This window comes from Branchiostoma lanceolatum, chromosome 4 (genome assembly GCF_035083965.1).
Source record: "Branchiostoma lanceolatum isolate klBraLanc5 chromosome 4, klBraLanc5.hap2, whole genome shotgun sequence".
Lineage (NCBI taxonomy): Eukaryota > Metazoa > Chordata > Leptocardii > Amphioxiformes > Branchiostomatidae > Branchiostoma > Branchiostoma lanceolatum.
In genome coordinates this window covers 26,743,797-26,761,856 of record NC_089725.1, presented here as the reverse complement: position 1 = coordinate 26,761,856, position 18,060 = coordinate 26,743,797, and the positions used below count along the sequence as shown (strand labels likewise).

The window sequence follows — 18,060 nt, the reverse complement described above, 5'->3', positions numbered from 1 at the left end:
ACATGCCTCGCCTTTTACCTGCCTCGTAAAATGGCAGATTTAACAGGTAACATATCGATATGATTATGATTCTACATTGATTCGATACGACTCTACATTGTTTGAATACACATTTCTCTCTATTCATTTACTGGAATATGATACTGTAACTGCATTTGAGTTCGCGGAGATTTGATTTTGCGGTAGGGAGAAAATGGAGTATTTGCAGTGGTTTTAAGTTTGCGTTGAAGAGGTGACAGTGAAAATCGCAAACACTAAACCACCGCGAACATCTACAGTAGTTGATTTTGCAATGGGATATAATTACATTAAAATTTCCTATTTCCTTTCTCCAGTCACTACATTTGTCAATGTGAAGAACTGCCTACAGCAGAAAGATTTGATGCATTACTCCCCACTGGCCATTCGTTTGGCTGCTGTAATGTTTGTACAGCCTTACAAATGTAATATCCCTTCTATTCATCTCGTCAGCTGGCTAACCTGCCCCCTGTTGGTTGTAACAGGCAGCACATATTGGACATGTGATCTAATATTTGTCAGGAGAGCTCAAAATGGTCATTCATTTTCTTGTCCTAGAGCTGTGTCTCTAGCAAATACTGGGATGATGTCATGTGTTTTCTTTGTATGATTGTAAACTGGAAAATCAACACAGCTTATTGTTTAATATTCTTTATTGTGAAGCACTCCTGGTCATTTATCTTAGGAATGAAAATATGTATTTTTTTCTTCATATTAGAAAATATATACTTCACTCTTCACCCAAGAGCAGTGATGTTGCAAATGTAGGTTGTGTCACAAGGTCACCTAGTGGACATTTGAATGATTTTGATGGATCCCGAGAGATGGCAGTCATGCAATAAAGATGTGATGGATAAGCAATAAATCACCACTATCCCATAGGCTAACTGCCTACAGCACATGGCCTGTCCAGTGTGATGGGCCTCACACTCCCCAGAGATCAGATGTAGCTAGCCTGGGTTTTCTCCTGATGTACTACTGTGCTTTTTTTTTACAAGGTTTCAGTTTCAGATTATTGAAAATGAACTTGCATGAGATTTACAATGCTGCTGTTCACATAAATCACAAACAGCTCTATGTAAAAATTGGTGCTATGGAGCATCATAAAATGAAAACATGTTGTCAGCTTTAAAAATATACATTCAGTCATAAAAGGTGATGGATTAGGTAACAGTTCTTCAATGAATTTAAAGTTTCTGACTCATTAGTCGTGTGTGCTGTCTTTGGCATGATTTCAAGGCAGTGGTCAAAGAAACGGTCCTTTTATCACACCTAATCAACCGTGCATGTGTGCATTGATGCTTCATCAAACAGGTGTAAAACAATTTACATTTCTATGGAGATAACACAGACATTGGAGTAGAGGTCCTACAATGGTCCCCGACTGTAAAACATGAGTGCTTATATTTGTTTCTCTGTCCTTGGTGCTGAAATAGTTATCAATTACAATTAACATCTCAACTTGAACGCGTCCTACATAAGCTTGTTATTGTTGATATCCCTGCTTTCCATCTATTGTTGCACTAGATATGGACTCTTGGTGCAGTCTACTTCTGGTTCAGTCTACTACCAGTTCAAGATGCTTGTGATCTGGTTTCAGATTGGTTTTAGTCCCAAGGTGCTTTAAAGCCCTGTGTAACATGTACAAGAAACCCATTTGCTCTTGGTTGAGTTCCAATACTAGCAATCTGTGGTAGCTGACCTGGCATGCAGTGACAGGGCTGCATGTGTACCTTTGTGCACCTAATTTTTGACCAGTGCACCTAGATAATTTTGAAAGTTATAGGGTAGAGGTATTATTTTACACTTTTAGACAGAATTTTCCCGAAATTTAGGTATCAGAAAAAAACAATAAAACTTTTGTTGTACATGTACTACATGTGTACTTGTTTAAAATTTTGAAGTTAGCTATAGAGTTTCAGATCAAAGTTCTTAAGAGAGGCAGTAGGGTAATTTGTAAAGATGTCTTGCTGCCATTCCACTTTATGTTGTGCGCCCAAGATTATTTCTGTGCACCCAGGATTATTTCTGTGCACCCAAATTTTTAGGTTAGGTGCAACAATTTCCCAAAAAATGAATTTCGAGCCCTGAGTGAGAAGGTCCTACCAGATCCAAGCCCTGGCACGCCTTCAATTTAATGCAATTACCTCTGGGAACTTGACGGCCAGCTCAGCCAATGCAAACAAGATTACTGCACTTGTAGATGGAATACCTATATATATGCACTCCCATCCATTACCACAGTTATGACTCATAGACCCTTCTATCAACTTCAAGTCATCAATAACATCAAATATATGATGTGGAAATGGGGAAGACGAATTAACTTCTAAGCTGAATAAGAATCAGGTCAATTATGAAAAGTCTTTTGTGTCATTGCACCATTGTCACGGAAACCTTGTAAAAGGAAACCTATTTTACATTCCATTGAGACTGTCCCTGGCCCTCTGCCACACTCAATGCTACAGCTAGACAGACTTCCTGCAATAAACCAGGGAAACACAATTAGAACCCCTGCACTGTGCCCTTTCTATGAGTCATACCTGCTCGCTAATTCTGTTCTGAAAGACTGATGTCTGCAGGGGGAGGCATAAGCAGTGGAAACTTGGACAACTACCATCTCTTAGAAAAGAGTGTCTGCTGAGATGTTCAATGTTACCTTACAGGGCTCGAAATAGTGGGTGCCTGTGCACCCAAAATTGGAGCTGTGCACCTAATTTTTGACTGTGGGTGCACTGGTGCACCTAGATATTTTTGTAGGCTATAGGGTAAAGGTACTATTATAGTACACTAGTAAACAGTATCAGAAAAAGCAATATAATCCTTTGTTGCACTTGATTTGGTGCATTACTTGTTTGAAATTTGGAAGTTAGAATTACAGATTGGATTTCTTAATTATAATTAAAAGAGAATTAAACTGTAATCATGTTTTGCTGACATTCAACTTTATTCTATGTGGTGCACCAGAATTTCTTTCTGTGCAACTAATTCTCTTGGTTGGGTGCACCAGTGCACCTATTTGCAAAAATGGATTTCGAGTCCTGCCTTAGTATGCCATCACAATTTTGCTAAATTTAAGAGGGAAGCCAAATTACAATTAGTACATAAGATAGTAAATAACCTTAAGAGACTGTTATGGACATGAAGAAATGGATGTTGAACAAAAAAGCTTTTTAACGCCACCATGCTGACATTTGCTCCACAAAAAGTCAGTATGAAGGACACAAATATGCCACTGTCACCAAACATCAGCCAATTAGAAGACCATATTCAGAAGAGTCTGCCAGTAGATTAATACTCTGGATACAAAAGAATGGATATTCACATGTTGGGAGACCCAAACCTATATGGGAACTTGCAGAACATCATGGAAGGCTGCCGCAGAGATGCTTGGAAAACTTACCCCGGGCTATACTTGATTATGTAGAGAGGCTATTCTGCCAGGCTTGTTTTCATCATACCGACCAGGAGACTTGTTTGCCTTTCCTTATTTGCACAGCAAAGCCAATGACCTGTTCTGTATTGATGAGAGGTTCCCAGCCATCAGTCGCTGATAGTTCCGTATCAGACTCACTGTCTCCTTTCCCTTCCAGACTAGGTATCATGGCTCCAGCCAAAGTCTGTCTGTCTTTGTATCTACTAATGATCCCTGGCATTGAGGTAACGAGGGACAGACACTACAGACACTCATTAACATTGCTTGTTAGGTATAGTGATTTTTCTGAAACATATTTTGTATGAGAGCAAAATGTTGAATGAAGGCATTTCAGTACCATGGACATGGTCAATGTTGAGCCACAGTTGTAATACCTAATGTAGCAGAATATTCAATGCATTATTTGGGATTTTAACTGATATGAAATTTTGATTTCTACAAGCAGCAGTTTTTGTAATGATGGAAAAATTACCAAGATAAATCGCAAAAGCATAAGAATATTAAAAAACTATCAACTAACTACTATTACTACTTCTTCCTGAATATGAGATCAGTGTTTTTACTCGTTCCTCATTTTAATCTATCCTTGTGCAGAAGGATATGCTCAACCAACTTGCAGTGACTGTCTGCATGACTCAGAATAACTTATAGTTTTAGCCTGGACGGATTTGTCTTCATGAGGATCTGCGCTGCTTCATCTTTCAAAGTGGTAATTCCAGTAATGGGAACATCACACCTTTGATTCAAAATTAATGAGTGTCCTTCAAACTGGGCCCAAAGCCTCTGACCTTGCTTGTCCTTGACAGTAACTTCACTTCCTTCCAGCAGAAACTGAGAGACATTTAAGGTCACTAAGCCTAGTCAAATGCTTATTAAATGTATAGAAAAGGAGGGACTGTCCTTTTCCTGATTTTGACCTAAACATGTCATTTTACTTGCTAATTCTTAATGTTTCGTACATGTACAAGGCACACAAGGCTTTTATATATGTACATGTGCAATAATTTTTCATCAGCTTCATGAAACATAAATCTTTGCCTTTTTACCTTTATTTCCCTTAGGAACAGGCTTACTGATAGAAACTAGCAGCTACATATTTCATATCCTTAAGAGGAAGTAACATGATAAGATAGGTCTCCTATTCATAAAGTAATATACCATAAAAATGCACCAAATCATTTGCAAAAGGTGTCCACTATCAGCACAAAACTTTGAGGCTTACAATTTGCTGAAAAGTTGTATGTGCTATTTCACAAAGCGGCTTAAACCTGACATAGATTGCTGTCAACTCTGGATTTGTTTTAATTCTTCTGTGGAAGCTCGGCCAAAAAGACAGGCTGATGTAGCAACTAGAGTTCCACGACCTCATACCTTCGCCAAATGATTTTAACCTTTATGACTGACGTATTAGGAGTGTTTCTCATCAATCATAAATCATACCAGTTCATTGTCTTAAAATATAATATGTCCAAAGTATGAGCTGAACAAATCTATCATCAATTATGCAAATGAGGCCCTTATAAGCATAATTTGATTCAACGATGTTCACATTCACATAACGTCCCGATGCCACAAAAAAGGATTAAATGTGTGAAATTGCCGTCTTTTGCCAGTGTGGAATAATAGAGGTTACTCATTAAGTATGCAAATAAGGCCCACATTTGCATATTTTCTATCTATCAACAGTCCTCTCTTCCTCAGTTACAATTTGAATTGTCATATCATGGAACAAAGCGGATTTTTAAAGTTGCCTCATTAATTATGCAAATTAGAATCTGATTTGCATAATTATCGTCCAATCATACTAAGCATCACAAAAGCTATCCACATACCAAAAATCATGACCATCCATCAAGGCCATCATGTTATAGTAATTTCTCATTAATTATGCAAATGAGGTCTTCATTTGCATAGTTCATATCAATTAATATTTTTCTCTTCCTCAGTTACATATGTCACATGTTTCAGAGTCCTATCATGGAATTTGGCGGATGTATAAACTTTCCTCATTAATTATGCAAATTAGATACTGATTTGAATAAGAAGTGTCTAATCATGTACATCATCACTCAAGCTATCTACCTACCAAAAATCATTACCATCCATCAAGCCCTTCTTGAGTTATTCCCTTTCAAAGTCAGACGCAAAACCTGCTCCTGCAGTTCCAAAAAAGCCGCTAGGGGGCCCAAACCCACACCACTTACTCTCTGTCCAAAGATCTATCTACCACTCAAAAATAAGTTCCATAGCATGTCCAGAACACGAGATATCAAAACAGGAAGTTCTGCTGCAGTACCGTAAGAAGCCGCTAGGGGGCCCAAAATCTCATCGTTTTTAGGTCTCATCAAAACCTACCAACATACCAAATATCAAGACAATCCATCAAGGCATTCTCGAGTTATCCTGTGCCACTACAAACAGACAAACAAACAGACAAACGCTACCCTCTGCATAACCTTCTCGGCGAAGGTAACTACTAAAGATCAATCTGCAAATCCCATGGATGAGTTACCTTGGCCTGGGTGTTACACAGATTATCTGACAGACACAATCTGTTCATCAGTCAGCAACAGATCATCTCCAAGCAAATGTGAGGACCTTGCTCATTCTCTTGTTTTTGCAACACTTAGTACTCCAGGTCCTTTCTTGCATTGTAATTTCATCAATTTGCCAAGAAAGGAGTACTAAATGTTGAAAAAATAGGCATAAAACACTAAACAATGAGCCAGATCCTTGCATTGTCTGGGGGATTAAGCAGCAGATATTGCTGAGACAATATATTATTTACAGCACTTTTTGCTCTTCCTGTTTGTTTATAAACATGTCAGCACACAACAGCCAAGATTTCAACAGCCTACTTATCTATGTTTTTAGGTCCATTGTCACCATAGCCATTCTTACACCCAGTAGCTGAGAGTGAGACAATCCCACCAGCTCCGGGCTCCAGACTGTGCTGTAATTGCTATTGATCTGCCTGCATTGCCGATAATCAGGAAATTACCCCAATCACCAGGAAAGCCTGGCGAGCTGTCAGCAGTACAGACATTAATGGACTCCCTTCTGGACCAGCCAGAGTTGGGATTGGTCAAACCAAGAAACAATTTGTACAATGAAAGGTATCTTGTATGTCCAAACTAACACTGGTAAAAACATGTTTGGTTCAAATTATGAATTGAACAGTTGAATATCATCACATTTATCTAACAGGTCAATGGATAAATTGCATGAGAATCCGTCATAGAAAACTGCTGAAATACTTTATGATGGATCTTCATTTATCATTTATGCCACTTTCCATGGTGGAATTAGTAAGTACCCCACAACTGCCTTGTTCTGTCCAATGTGATCCAAGTGAGATCAGAGAACATCTATTGATCCATGAATAAGTTCATCTGGTTGGTAAGTAACTGAATAAAACTCTTTGTACACAAGTGACAACCAAGTGTTTTATTCACACCAACGTTTCAGTGCCCGTCTGTCCCCTTCCTCAGGGCAATTCTGACTAGGCATTCAACATATAGTGATGAACTCAATCATTAAACTAAAAAAAAAGACTCTAGTGACTTACGTTTGTTTGTTTTCCTGTCTTTTTCTTCATATTGGCCCAGCCTCCTGAGGACATCAGCTAGCGCAGACTTGAGGAGCTGGATCTCATCTTCCTGCATCTGAACCCTCTGTTCCAGGGTGGCCACTCTGTCCGTCAGGTCTATACTGTCCTGGGAAAGGCTGTCATCTGGAATAGGGGAAAGAAACTGGCAGTGAGATAGACGTTTACGTATGTAGTAAAATGTTAATAGATAGTCAACGTATCACACAATATGACAAACCTTATGCAACTTGTATGTTGTAGATTGGTACCATTACCCTATCCAAGAGTGTGCGAAAGCCTACTCCTTCCTTCCATATCATTAAGTGCACACACCTTAAAATAAAAATCACCAGAAACCCTGCCAGTAGTAAGGGACTCTAAGGAACCCATCACTTAAACTAGGGTCTTCCTTTTTACCTCCCTTTCATTTCTTTAGAAGGAGTAAGACAACACAAAATAAGGACGAAATTGCAAAGCCTTTATCCAGGTTGCAGTTAAAGAAACCACCATATCAATATCTATTCCCTATGTTATGTTCTGTTAAGTGAGGATGAGGTGGTAACATTATTAGTCAGTGATAATATTATTCACCACCCAGTTAGTATTGCCTGCGGCATTTGAGTGTCAGTTTTACATCTCCATTTTGACCACTACAGTACCTGATTTAGCCTGATAACAGCATTATAGTATTACAGTAACCGTAAAGTCCATTTCCATAGACAGAAGATAACTCCACAGAGCCAGCAATATTACGAGCAAACACCCTTCAAGCAAAACGGTTTACTTGTGGGTCCACCGGGCGGTCCGGCTGGCTGCTTGTCTCCATCTTGAGCTTCCATGGAAAGGAAATGGAATTACTCATATCATTAGCCATGCCAGGAGGAAACATATGGTGGGCACCAGGAATAAAAGGGAAATGGAAACTGAGCTGTAGAATCCTAGCTGTGCAAAGTAGAAGTGATTACAGGTAAAAAGAGGTGTGCTGTGCCATAAATACTGATATTGATAACAGATCATTATCAGATAACTATCTGACATAGACTGTATATTCTAATACTCTGGACAAATCAAAATATATGCATAGGCTTTAAAGACATGCTCTCAGATGCTTTTTTTCCCATTTTTCACAAGTTTTAAGTTGGTTCACACTTTGAAGATGCGTAATGTTTTTGCAATGCTTTGTCATTGCAGACATTGCACTCATGGAAGCAGCAGACAATTAGACGTGTCTCCTATAAATTGCACTCCTGAATAATAGTAGGTGATGCTGACACAAATATCAATTAGAGCTTAATTAGTCACCAAAGATTAGCGCTGCCACCCACCTACAATGATACCCCCCACCCCCATCCGACCCTCCCATGTTTTTTTCTGAACTCACTCATGAATATCTGTCCATCCATGAATGATGTTACTTGACATTTCCTGTGCCCCCGCTTAGACCAGCACAAAGAAGTCCATCCCTTTCAGCAGGGATTTACACATGGGAAAGCTCTGCTGAATTCAGTACAGCCTAACAAGGAAAGCTGTCAGCAGTATGGAGAGAGAGAAAATAGCACCCCTGACAAAGCACTAAGCAGGTAGTGGAATGAACTAGCATGGGTACCATCCTCCATAGTTATTGTTGGCTTTCCCTTTTCACTTGCACACCACAGAATGGAGTCTACAACATGCTATAAACACCACTTGAGAATGCGAAGAACGAATAGTGATGAAATAATTGTGAGCAGTGAAAAATGAGTGCTTTCCTTTTCTAAAAATCCTTACTTCGTCTTTCCCAATTAAGCCTTAGTAAAAAAAATCCACCCTAAAGTAAAGCTTGTAGTGACCAATGAAGGCTTTTCTATCAACGTTTAGATGTACCTATATCATCCAAATGCATACATGTGCAAGATACAAGGCAGAGGAACAGCTTTATAAATATTTGCACCTATCTCATGCATGCACATAGTCATTATTTGCTCTAGACTAATCAATACACATGCAAACAAACACAATCTAAAATTTGGGAAGATAATTACACAGGTGTAGGGAGGACGATTCATCTGTGGCGGTAGCTGGCTCCATCTCGGTGGGCTTGCTGTCAGTTAGGACCACAACAAAGAAGCACAGCCCACTTATGCATTCTGCTCATGTGTGTGGCCACGAAATCAGGTTTACAGTTTACTATATAAAAGAATCACTCAAGTATAGGGCAATCATTTCTCTGGCAGGGCAAGGCAGGCTATGTTGCAGAAATTAAGAAGCATTCTGCTTTCAGATAATGTACATTTGGGCACACAGATATGGTCATTTGGAATCATTTTCTTATCAAGCTGGTCTGTCACAACTAAACATTACAGTTTACACTGCATGTTTACATCCTGCAAGAATAACTCATGTGAGTTATGCATGTATGCATGTGTCTATTCAATCTTTGCGTTCATTTCAGAAAATAACTACAGTAAACATAAAGATACGTCGACTCTGTCCATAACATCTGTTCTTAAGAATTTAATGAGAACACACTACCTTTAAAAGATGCAGCATTACCCCCAAAAAATAAATACTAGACTTAGTACAAACTGGTCGATATATAATTTGGGTCTTTGGCTGATCACAATCCTGATTGCGCTCCCTGTAAATTACATTCCTGTTCAAATGCTCTAATATCATCAGCAACATCAAAGATCAGCTTTCTCTCACCATGGTAACCAAACAACGGCTCATGCCAGCCCACAAGTATGTCCTTGATACATGTAGATCAAGACTGACAAGACATAGCCATACTAAAATCACACTCCTAGCAGCATGCCTGTCTAAACTGGTCCCCTCCCTTCAAGCAGATGTAGAAGGGCAATATTGTACCGTTTCTCAAGCTCCCAGGTCCTTGAAGTAGTGGGTAGAAAGGCCAGTTGCTCGATGGAACTGGGAGCTTGAGAAACATTACGATTTTGCATTTCTACCTCTGCTTGGAGATTACCCCCTCCCCACGATACAGACCTACAGTGAAAAGACTGTATACTACAACAGTTATTAACACAGGCAAGACAATAAATAACACTTTATTACTAAACCACAGGGAGGCTGAACATGGGCAACTTTCAACAACCTGACTCGAAAATGTTTATCAATGTTAGCAAGTTGCTGGTTGATGTTATTTGAAATCTGTTTTGAAAAGCTACAGGGACTGATCAATACTCTATGCCATGTGAGACTGACTCACAGAGGAGTTACAGTGTGCCTATGGAGTATGGTACTTCCTGAATGCCAAGGCCCTATTGCATATTAACTTAAGTGACTACCAATTTGAAAGTCATGATTGTATTGCAACTTTACATGTAAATAGATGAGCGCACATTATATTTTTCAGTGGCATAACAATATAATGATATTTGATATAAATTTGCAATCAAGATTACTAAAGGAAACATCCCACCCTGCCTAGTCTAGCCCATCTTTTCCGGAAAGCCAAACAGAAACAGCAGAGCAGGAAATAATGTCAACAGTATGCGTATATATTTACTTTGCAACAATGCCCCCGCAAGACTTCCATGTGAAATAAACACAGCTACCTCGGAGAAAAATCTGACATTATGCATGTTCAATATAGTAGAGATGAGCAGTTTATCCAGGGATGAAAATAGGCAGCAAGAGTGGCTACATAATTAGATTGTAGATCTACCACAAACAACACTTAAACTGGAGATAGCCTTCTTATGGCTCAAGATATTTTTCTTGTATACAGCATTAGGATAAACTGTCTGGAGAGCTGATCTAGATTACTGTGGCGCCTAAATCCACAACTCACCTGTCTAATCCCTACTTTCTACTTGCCTAACCACCCATGTCCTTTCACACTACCTATTTTCTAGTGAGTGGCTCACCATATACAATACAGCTCTATTGCTGCTTTTGAATCACCTCATTCACATCTTTATCTCCGGTAGTACTAGTACTTCAAGCTGGGCTATAACCTGCTCAACCACCTGGTTTGGTCTACATCAAGGCTTCAGACTTACCTTTCAAACCAAGCTTCTTCAATCTTTTGTGCAGGAGGAAAGACATTGCAGTATGTTGAGTCTCCATCATGTAACTGTCGATTGAACACTACTATGATCGTACCTAGAAAGCCAGTGGTTGGCACACTGACTGTTGAGTAGTAAATATGCAACAGCCTGGGACAGAGTTGTTGTTCTCTACAGGTCAAACTGTGGCAGTGCCAGAACCTCAGACTCAGAGACAAATTGCATACAGAACAAATTCTCAATTGCCAATCAGGAAATCTACCCGGATGTTTGGAGTTTTCCTGGTCACAGGAATATTGTATTACTATCAATAAACAACAAAGACATGCATGGTTGAATAGTGAGAGTGAAAAAAAACTCATGAATATACAGAGATGTAAAGGTAATGTTGTTGTTTGGAGCACACACTGACCTTATGGATAAACTAATCTTAATTGGTCTGCTGAATGCAACTTCAGGTAGCCCACCTCTACAGCACTTGATTGACCCTAATCCTTTCCTGGTCATAAAAATGACGATGATTAATGAGGAAAACATGTTTTCTCATTGACACACATGAAAATTTTCTTGTGAGAAGAAGTGATTATAACTCTTACTCCTTAGAATAAAGTATAACAATGTTCGCGGTGGTTTTATGTTCACTTTTTTTTTGCGGCGACCGTTTCATCGCGAATTGTCCAATACTGTAGCAGTGACCATACTATAGGACTGCCGCAAACTTAAAACTACCACAAACACTCTATTTTCGCCTCAGCGCGAATTAAAAACCAAGCGAACGTAAATGCATCTACAGTATTAAATCTTGACCGAAGTTGATTGCCTCGATCTTCCTCCTAGTATAAAGTTACACCTCTGCTATCTAGGGTAAGTCAACACTGTGGGAAGTGTATACCCCTTCCTGACCTTTTACAGTCATCACATGGAGGTCAGCTATCTGCCCTGGAGTGAAACACAAACCAGACTGACACAGTGGGAGCTCCAGCCAGTTCAACCAGGGAGACATTTATATAAAGCTACTGTTGATTTTTTAATTCACAAAAATTAATTTTGCAGTAGGAGGGAAAGGGGTTATATGTTTTGGACGGCAGTAAGACGATGCAAGATGGAGCATGTGTGTTTCCAGTGTGATGAGTTTGCGAAGAGAGGTCACTGCAAAAACCCTGAATATCTCACGGGTAACAGTACCCATTTTCCACATTCATAGTTATCAGGGAGGGGGTGAGAACTCAGGAAAAATATTTTGGGTTATTGGTCACTGAGTGGCAAGAGAGAATTACGGCATGGGCCTATAATGTCCCCAAGAATTTGGCCAAGGACACTAGGTCACCTACTGGTCTCAATAAGTGTGTAAGGTTCATAACATGCAAGGGTGGGTGCAGAGGTTTGGACGATTACATCATATAATATATGGTGGCCTACTGCAGTTGAATTGATTTTTGAAGAAGGGGAAAGACATTGCCTTACACCATTGAGTGCATATATTTTATCTTAAAATATCTAGCTGTAAATGCTCAGCAAAGAAGGCAGATTACATGTGGCCTGAAAACCGAACTCTACCCCCAGGCAAGTCAAGTGCCAGGTGAATAACCTTTGGCAATAGCTATACAGACTTCAGACAACAATCAGGTCAAAGTTCAGTAATTTAAAACATGGGCATATCATAAATCACCGGGTGACTGACAGTTCAAGACACCTACAAATACCACTGTTTGCACATCTGGATATAACATAAAAAAGATAGAGCCTCCGAGGAAAGCTCAAGAGGAAATTATTCCACCTTCAAGTGCTCCACTTATCAAATTTCCTGACAGCCCAAGAAAATCACAATCACACAGTGCATTCTAACAAGCTCATACAATGGGATAATCAGCTTAGTTTCCGATCTAATTTCCTTTTTTCTCAAACACAATTTATCAAATCACCCCCATGTAATTGCATTCCCATTGATCCAGGATATGCTTGATACAACAAAATACCCCTGCGTGGACTGTGGACAACGTGTAACATTATATATCAGTCATACGCCTGGACTGCTTTAACCTTTTATATCATGCTATGGGCTATATTTGTTGCTTCGAAGATACGTGAGTCAGGACAATTCTATGTAATGGAAAATGACATGTTGGGCTCCAATGCACAACTGATATGTCATTCTCCCATGATCTGCAGCTGGAGAGGATTTCCCATATAATCATGGCCAGACATTGCCCATTTGTGAAAATGCATGTACTGTATGAAATAATACCATTGGCTGGTATAAAATAATAAAGAAAAATATCACAGTGCGCCCAAAGACTCAAGATAGAATAGCGGTTCTTAATGTGATACAAATGGAGGTCTAATTAAAACAAACAAACAAGTACACATGTATCATCATCAGCATATATACTACGCTTATAACTTTATTCAAAATATGCAGACTGGCAGGATATCCCACTGGATATCCTGAATTGTTCTGACAGTAACAATTGTAGGTTCCACTAGTTATACAAAATACAGGTCACAGTTCAATTTGTAGTATATAGGATAGCGCTTCTAAACATCGCATGTAAACTGCTGGAGCTCTGAACTGTACCAATGTGACCAGTTTGAACCTACATGTACATGGATAAGATAAGAATGAGATAAGGAGAAAATAAATCACCAAAGAGCTGTTTCAATATGTAGTTAGTCCCACACAGGTTACTGTCCTACCTAATAAATGATCAACTTTGTTGTTCCTCCTTGCACCAAGAAGCTCCATAATGTTACTTCTCTCTTTCCTAATTATTAAATACATAAATCTTCTCAAAAGAGCAACAGATTCCACAATAACTCAATACTTTCAGCAAGCCTGCCATTTTTCAAGGGTTATATGAAAGTCATCATATCTTACTTAATTAACAACATTGTTTTCCAACATCCTCATTTCTTCAACGATTCTAGTCTCATCCATAGCTTTTGAAGCCTACATGCCATTGCCACAAAAGGGATGATAGGTCAACTGACATAAAATACAATCAGGGAAAGAATTAATTATTGACATATCCAATCACTGGAACGTGGAATATACCTCCCCTGGGAACTGTACTTCTGTCATGGCAGTGAAGAGCTTAGTGTGACAACTGACAACACAGGTTCAGGTACAACATGCATACAGCGGTATTGTGGATTGTTCATGTTATCTGCACCCTGCATCATAGTTTCCATCAATCTCAGTATAGTAAGATTACAGTCAAAACTGCCGAAGAAAACCACTTCACTTGGGGAACGGATAAAATCGTGTCTATGTCACAGTATGTGGACAGGCAGTCACTAAAGACAGATTTTTGAATGCTTGTTTCAATGGGGAAACTATAACTATAAGGGACCAACAAAAAGTGATTACATCATGATCAACCAGGTGGTCCTTATCTAGAGGTGGACACTTGTACAGGTTTGACTGTACAGTACAGTAGTCAACTGATTTGAGTTCCAAAAGTTAGTTAAAGTTAAAATCCTCCCACACCATAATTGATGTATAGGGCGGTGCCCATCTCCGTTTCATAGCCCTGGGGCCACACTGTGGTGCAATCACTGCAGCAGGGGGCTAGTCCACTGGCAGTGGAGTGTGTTTAACTTCCATACTGTTTCATAAGTATGTACCATTTTTATAAAGTCTTTGGTATGACCATACCTGTAATGCCTAGAGCAAGGATAATGTTACAGCAATTTTTCAGGTTCACAGGTGATTTGCCCCAGTGGATTAACTTGTCTGGGCCTGGCATTCCTCCAATGTCCCGGGTGAAAGGAACAGTAAACCCCATGTGTAGGAAACACTTAAAGACCATAGCCAGAATAACTTCCTCCCACTATAACAGATGCTTTTCCTATTCAAACAAATGCCTGATTTGCCATAGTGCAAGATTGAAATGACCACCGAAAGTTCAGAAACTAGCCAAAAATAAGGTGGAAAATTATCAGTTAAAAAAACAATTATAGGAAAGCATCGAAACCCTCCTTGTCTGCCTCTAGGCAAGAAAGGAGAATATGAAGAAGGAAAGGAAGTAACTACTTATTATTCAGGAAGTAATCTGACACGATGGCCTGTTGGTCTATTTATTCTTGCTACTTGCTTTGGGTCTACCCATGCTAAAGACTTGAAGTATTTACTGATTAACTTTCCCAAGCCAGTCAATTTGGTGATAATGTGTTAGTTCTGCCACTTGACAATGTTTGCATTGTCTCTTGGCACTTTGTTGTGGGACAGTTTGACACAAACACAGGAATACCAAAGGAGAGCAGTCACGATTTATTCTAGGATATGTAACGCTACTGTATAGAGTTACTTTTTCTGTGAAACACTTCTTTGCTATGCTCTGTTACACACAGCTTGTTTGGTTCTAGACTTCTGAAATGCAGTGTTTGCAAAGGGGGCGTGGCGGAATTCCTCTTCAAAGTCAATTAACCGTCCCTCCCATAACTTCTTGCTCACCTGAAGGAAGGGCTTCAGATCCAGGGACTGAAATTAGATTATTCATGTTTACACTGTCACCATATTTGTCTTTTCTAGACCAAGAAGGTTATACTTGTCTAGACTTAGTCTCACAATCACAAATATGATCAGGGATCTAACGAAAGAAAAGAAACTTCACATCCCTGGCTGGAAAGAACAAAAGTGCCAAAACCCTTATTCAAGTTATTGTGAAGGGGATGGAGTTAACTTGTTGTATAATTCATACCCATGTTGGCGCTGAATAAGTACATTGTACTACTAGGTTCTAGTGGCAGTTGACAGCAAACACACTTTGTAAGATTTGTTTGCAGTCATGTAACAAGTTTGTATGCAAGGTCCATCTTGTAACAGTACAGCAGTCATCTCCCCAACAAAAGCCAATCAGCCAGAACTTCAAAGGCTTTGTGGTCTTGCAGAAAGAAACATAAAACCACCGGCTCACTGCTGTCCTTGAATTTGGGGGAGATTTATTGTCCCTATGGATCACCCTGGCTTGTGCTGATTGCCCCTCTGCCATTTACATCTTGTCACATGTTATTTATGACAACTGCAATAAGCATTGTTCAAGAGCACAATAAAGGAGCAACTGTATTATACAGAAGTGTGAAAACACATTTTCCCAGCAAAGCCATTAGTATTGAACGCAGAACTCATTGAAGCCCATTCCCATCACTGAATTGGTTTGTAGGTAATCATATCATTATTCAACATCTGCAAATTCATAATGTTGGTAATGGTGTTTGCTAGAATAACATAGATTACCGCCTAATGTCTAATAAGGTGCTATTTATGCCACAACATTGAGCAGCTTCGATCCTACTGAATGGAGGTGGCATTGCGTTACTCCAGTGAGTTGATACAACAGATGTAATATGTTGTTTCTAACCCGATCCCCTCTCCTCCTACTGAAATTCGTGATGCCAACTCCGCCAGTGAAAACGCGAGGGAGGAGCCTCTCTGTTCTACCAAGGATAATGTCCTTGGTTCCACTGCCATTTTTGGTGATCTCTTCACGGCTTTTAGACACTAACTACCCCCAGCTGCCAGAACTGGACAAACACTCCCAGCCCACCATGCAGGGATCCACGGAAACTAAATCAGAACCGACCCTCCCAGGACACCGTTATGTGGATGGACAGAAAGCCTCTGGCATGTTCCGTGATAATGAAATCGCGCCAGAATAAGGCCTTTAGTTTGGGCGCTCGCGGGAGCTACATACAGACTAGCAGTAGCAGCTGTACAAGTATCACACAAACGGCTCCTGTGTAACGACAATCTGCAGCGGTTCGTGTCGTCTGAACAGTTCCCCGTGCCGTGCAGTACCGATCTGTACCGGTCTATGTTTGGGGACATGGGTTTGACGTTTGTACACTACCGCTCGGCACCTACAGTACCCACACCCCCTGTGACCAAACACAGGCCCTCCAAACAAAACAAACGACATCCACTCTACAACAGACCTTATCTGGACTAACCTAACCCATCAAACCACACACAGCATAGATAGGGCCGACAAAAAAGGCGAAAACGAGAGGAGATGTTTGACAGCCACTTACCGAATCCCTCCATCTTGCCAGCTGCTTGCAATGCATGCCGGTCGGCGGGTTCGCCTGTGGGTGTACTTGAGGTCACGGACAGGTGAGAAAGTGGGGTTCTACCATCAACCATTAACTTTGTATAGAGTACTCTATATACTTATACCTCACCGAACGTGTGTGTTCATACTAAGTAGGTCGACGCCTTTAAACAACTGTCAACTGACAGGCGGGAGTTTTAAAAATGGACGTCTCCGTAAATGCTGACATAACGTAACTGGGTCATGATGCGGACTCAATATTGCCCATATCCAAACAAGATAGACATATTCTAATGTTTGAATAAACTGATTCTGTCACAAGAAAATGTTTACAGACAACATGTAATGTTGATTTAATCGCATACAAGGACGGGGTTTTGTGTGTACTATTTACAAACATTGTCATAAGAGCGGCACCTTTATTATTTGACCTGTCAGCCAATACTGGTACTGCAAGTCCGGTTGACACAGACAAAAAAGGGAAAGTGATCATGTAAAGTGGGCGTGACCAGCTCCATGACGTGCCGAGGTCACACGTGCTTGCCCCAGGTAGAGTTGCTTTGCTGGACAAAGGGGCAATCATCAGATTTCGTCTTGGACGAAGTGGACACACAATGTTATGATTGTGTTTTCTATGGCTGTGAATTGTGAATAGTCTGGCCAGATTTACCTCTTATGACCACTTATTAAACACCGTTCATCCATGAAAATCATGTATTACTTAGTATCCTACAGTCCCGTCCTGACCATAAGCGCCGTCAAGAGGGTCGAATGTGAACTGCATCGGCTGAAAGCTGAACGATATACTAGTATGTTTTGCAATTTCATATTTCATCACAGATTGTTTTGGTTCGTTCGTCGTGGCTATTTAAAGAAATTGCATGTACATGTATCCATAATCGTGAGTGACATGTGACGGATTAGTGGCTGATTTTTCAGTGCACCGAATGCGATGACGGT

General features: G+C 40.0%; 1 protein-coding gene across 11 annotated transcripts in view; it reads right to left on the bottom strand.

Annotated features, from left to right (window-relative positions):
• Window positions 1-17,182, bottom strand: part of LOC136433741 (echinoderm microtubule-associated protein-like 1) — a 44,177-nt gene extending 26,995 nt beyond the window's left edge. For 7 of the 11 annotated variants that reach the window (XM_066426211.1, XM_066426214.1, XM_066426212.1 and 4 more), the window contains exons 1-3: window positions 17,081-17,108; window positions 7,828-7,875; window positions 7,023-7,187 (exon numbers count right to left, since the gene is read on the bottom strand). In XM_066426211.1, coding sequence (XP_066282308.1) covers window positions 7,023-7,187; window positions 7,828-7,875; window positions 17,081-17,093 — 226 coding nt within the window. In that variant the 5' untranslated portion in view covers window positions 17,094-17,108. Of the gene's footprint in view, window positions 1-7,022; window positions 7,188-7,827; window positions 7,876-9,064; window positions 9,164-11,044; window positions 11,127-17,080 lie in introns of those variants that run through there. The other 4 variants (XM_066426217.1, XM_066426213.1, XM_066426218.1 and 1 more) reach the window with 4 other exon arrangements.
• Window positions 17,183-18,060: the final 878 nt, after the last annotated feature.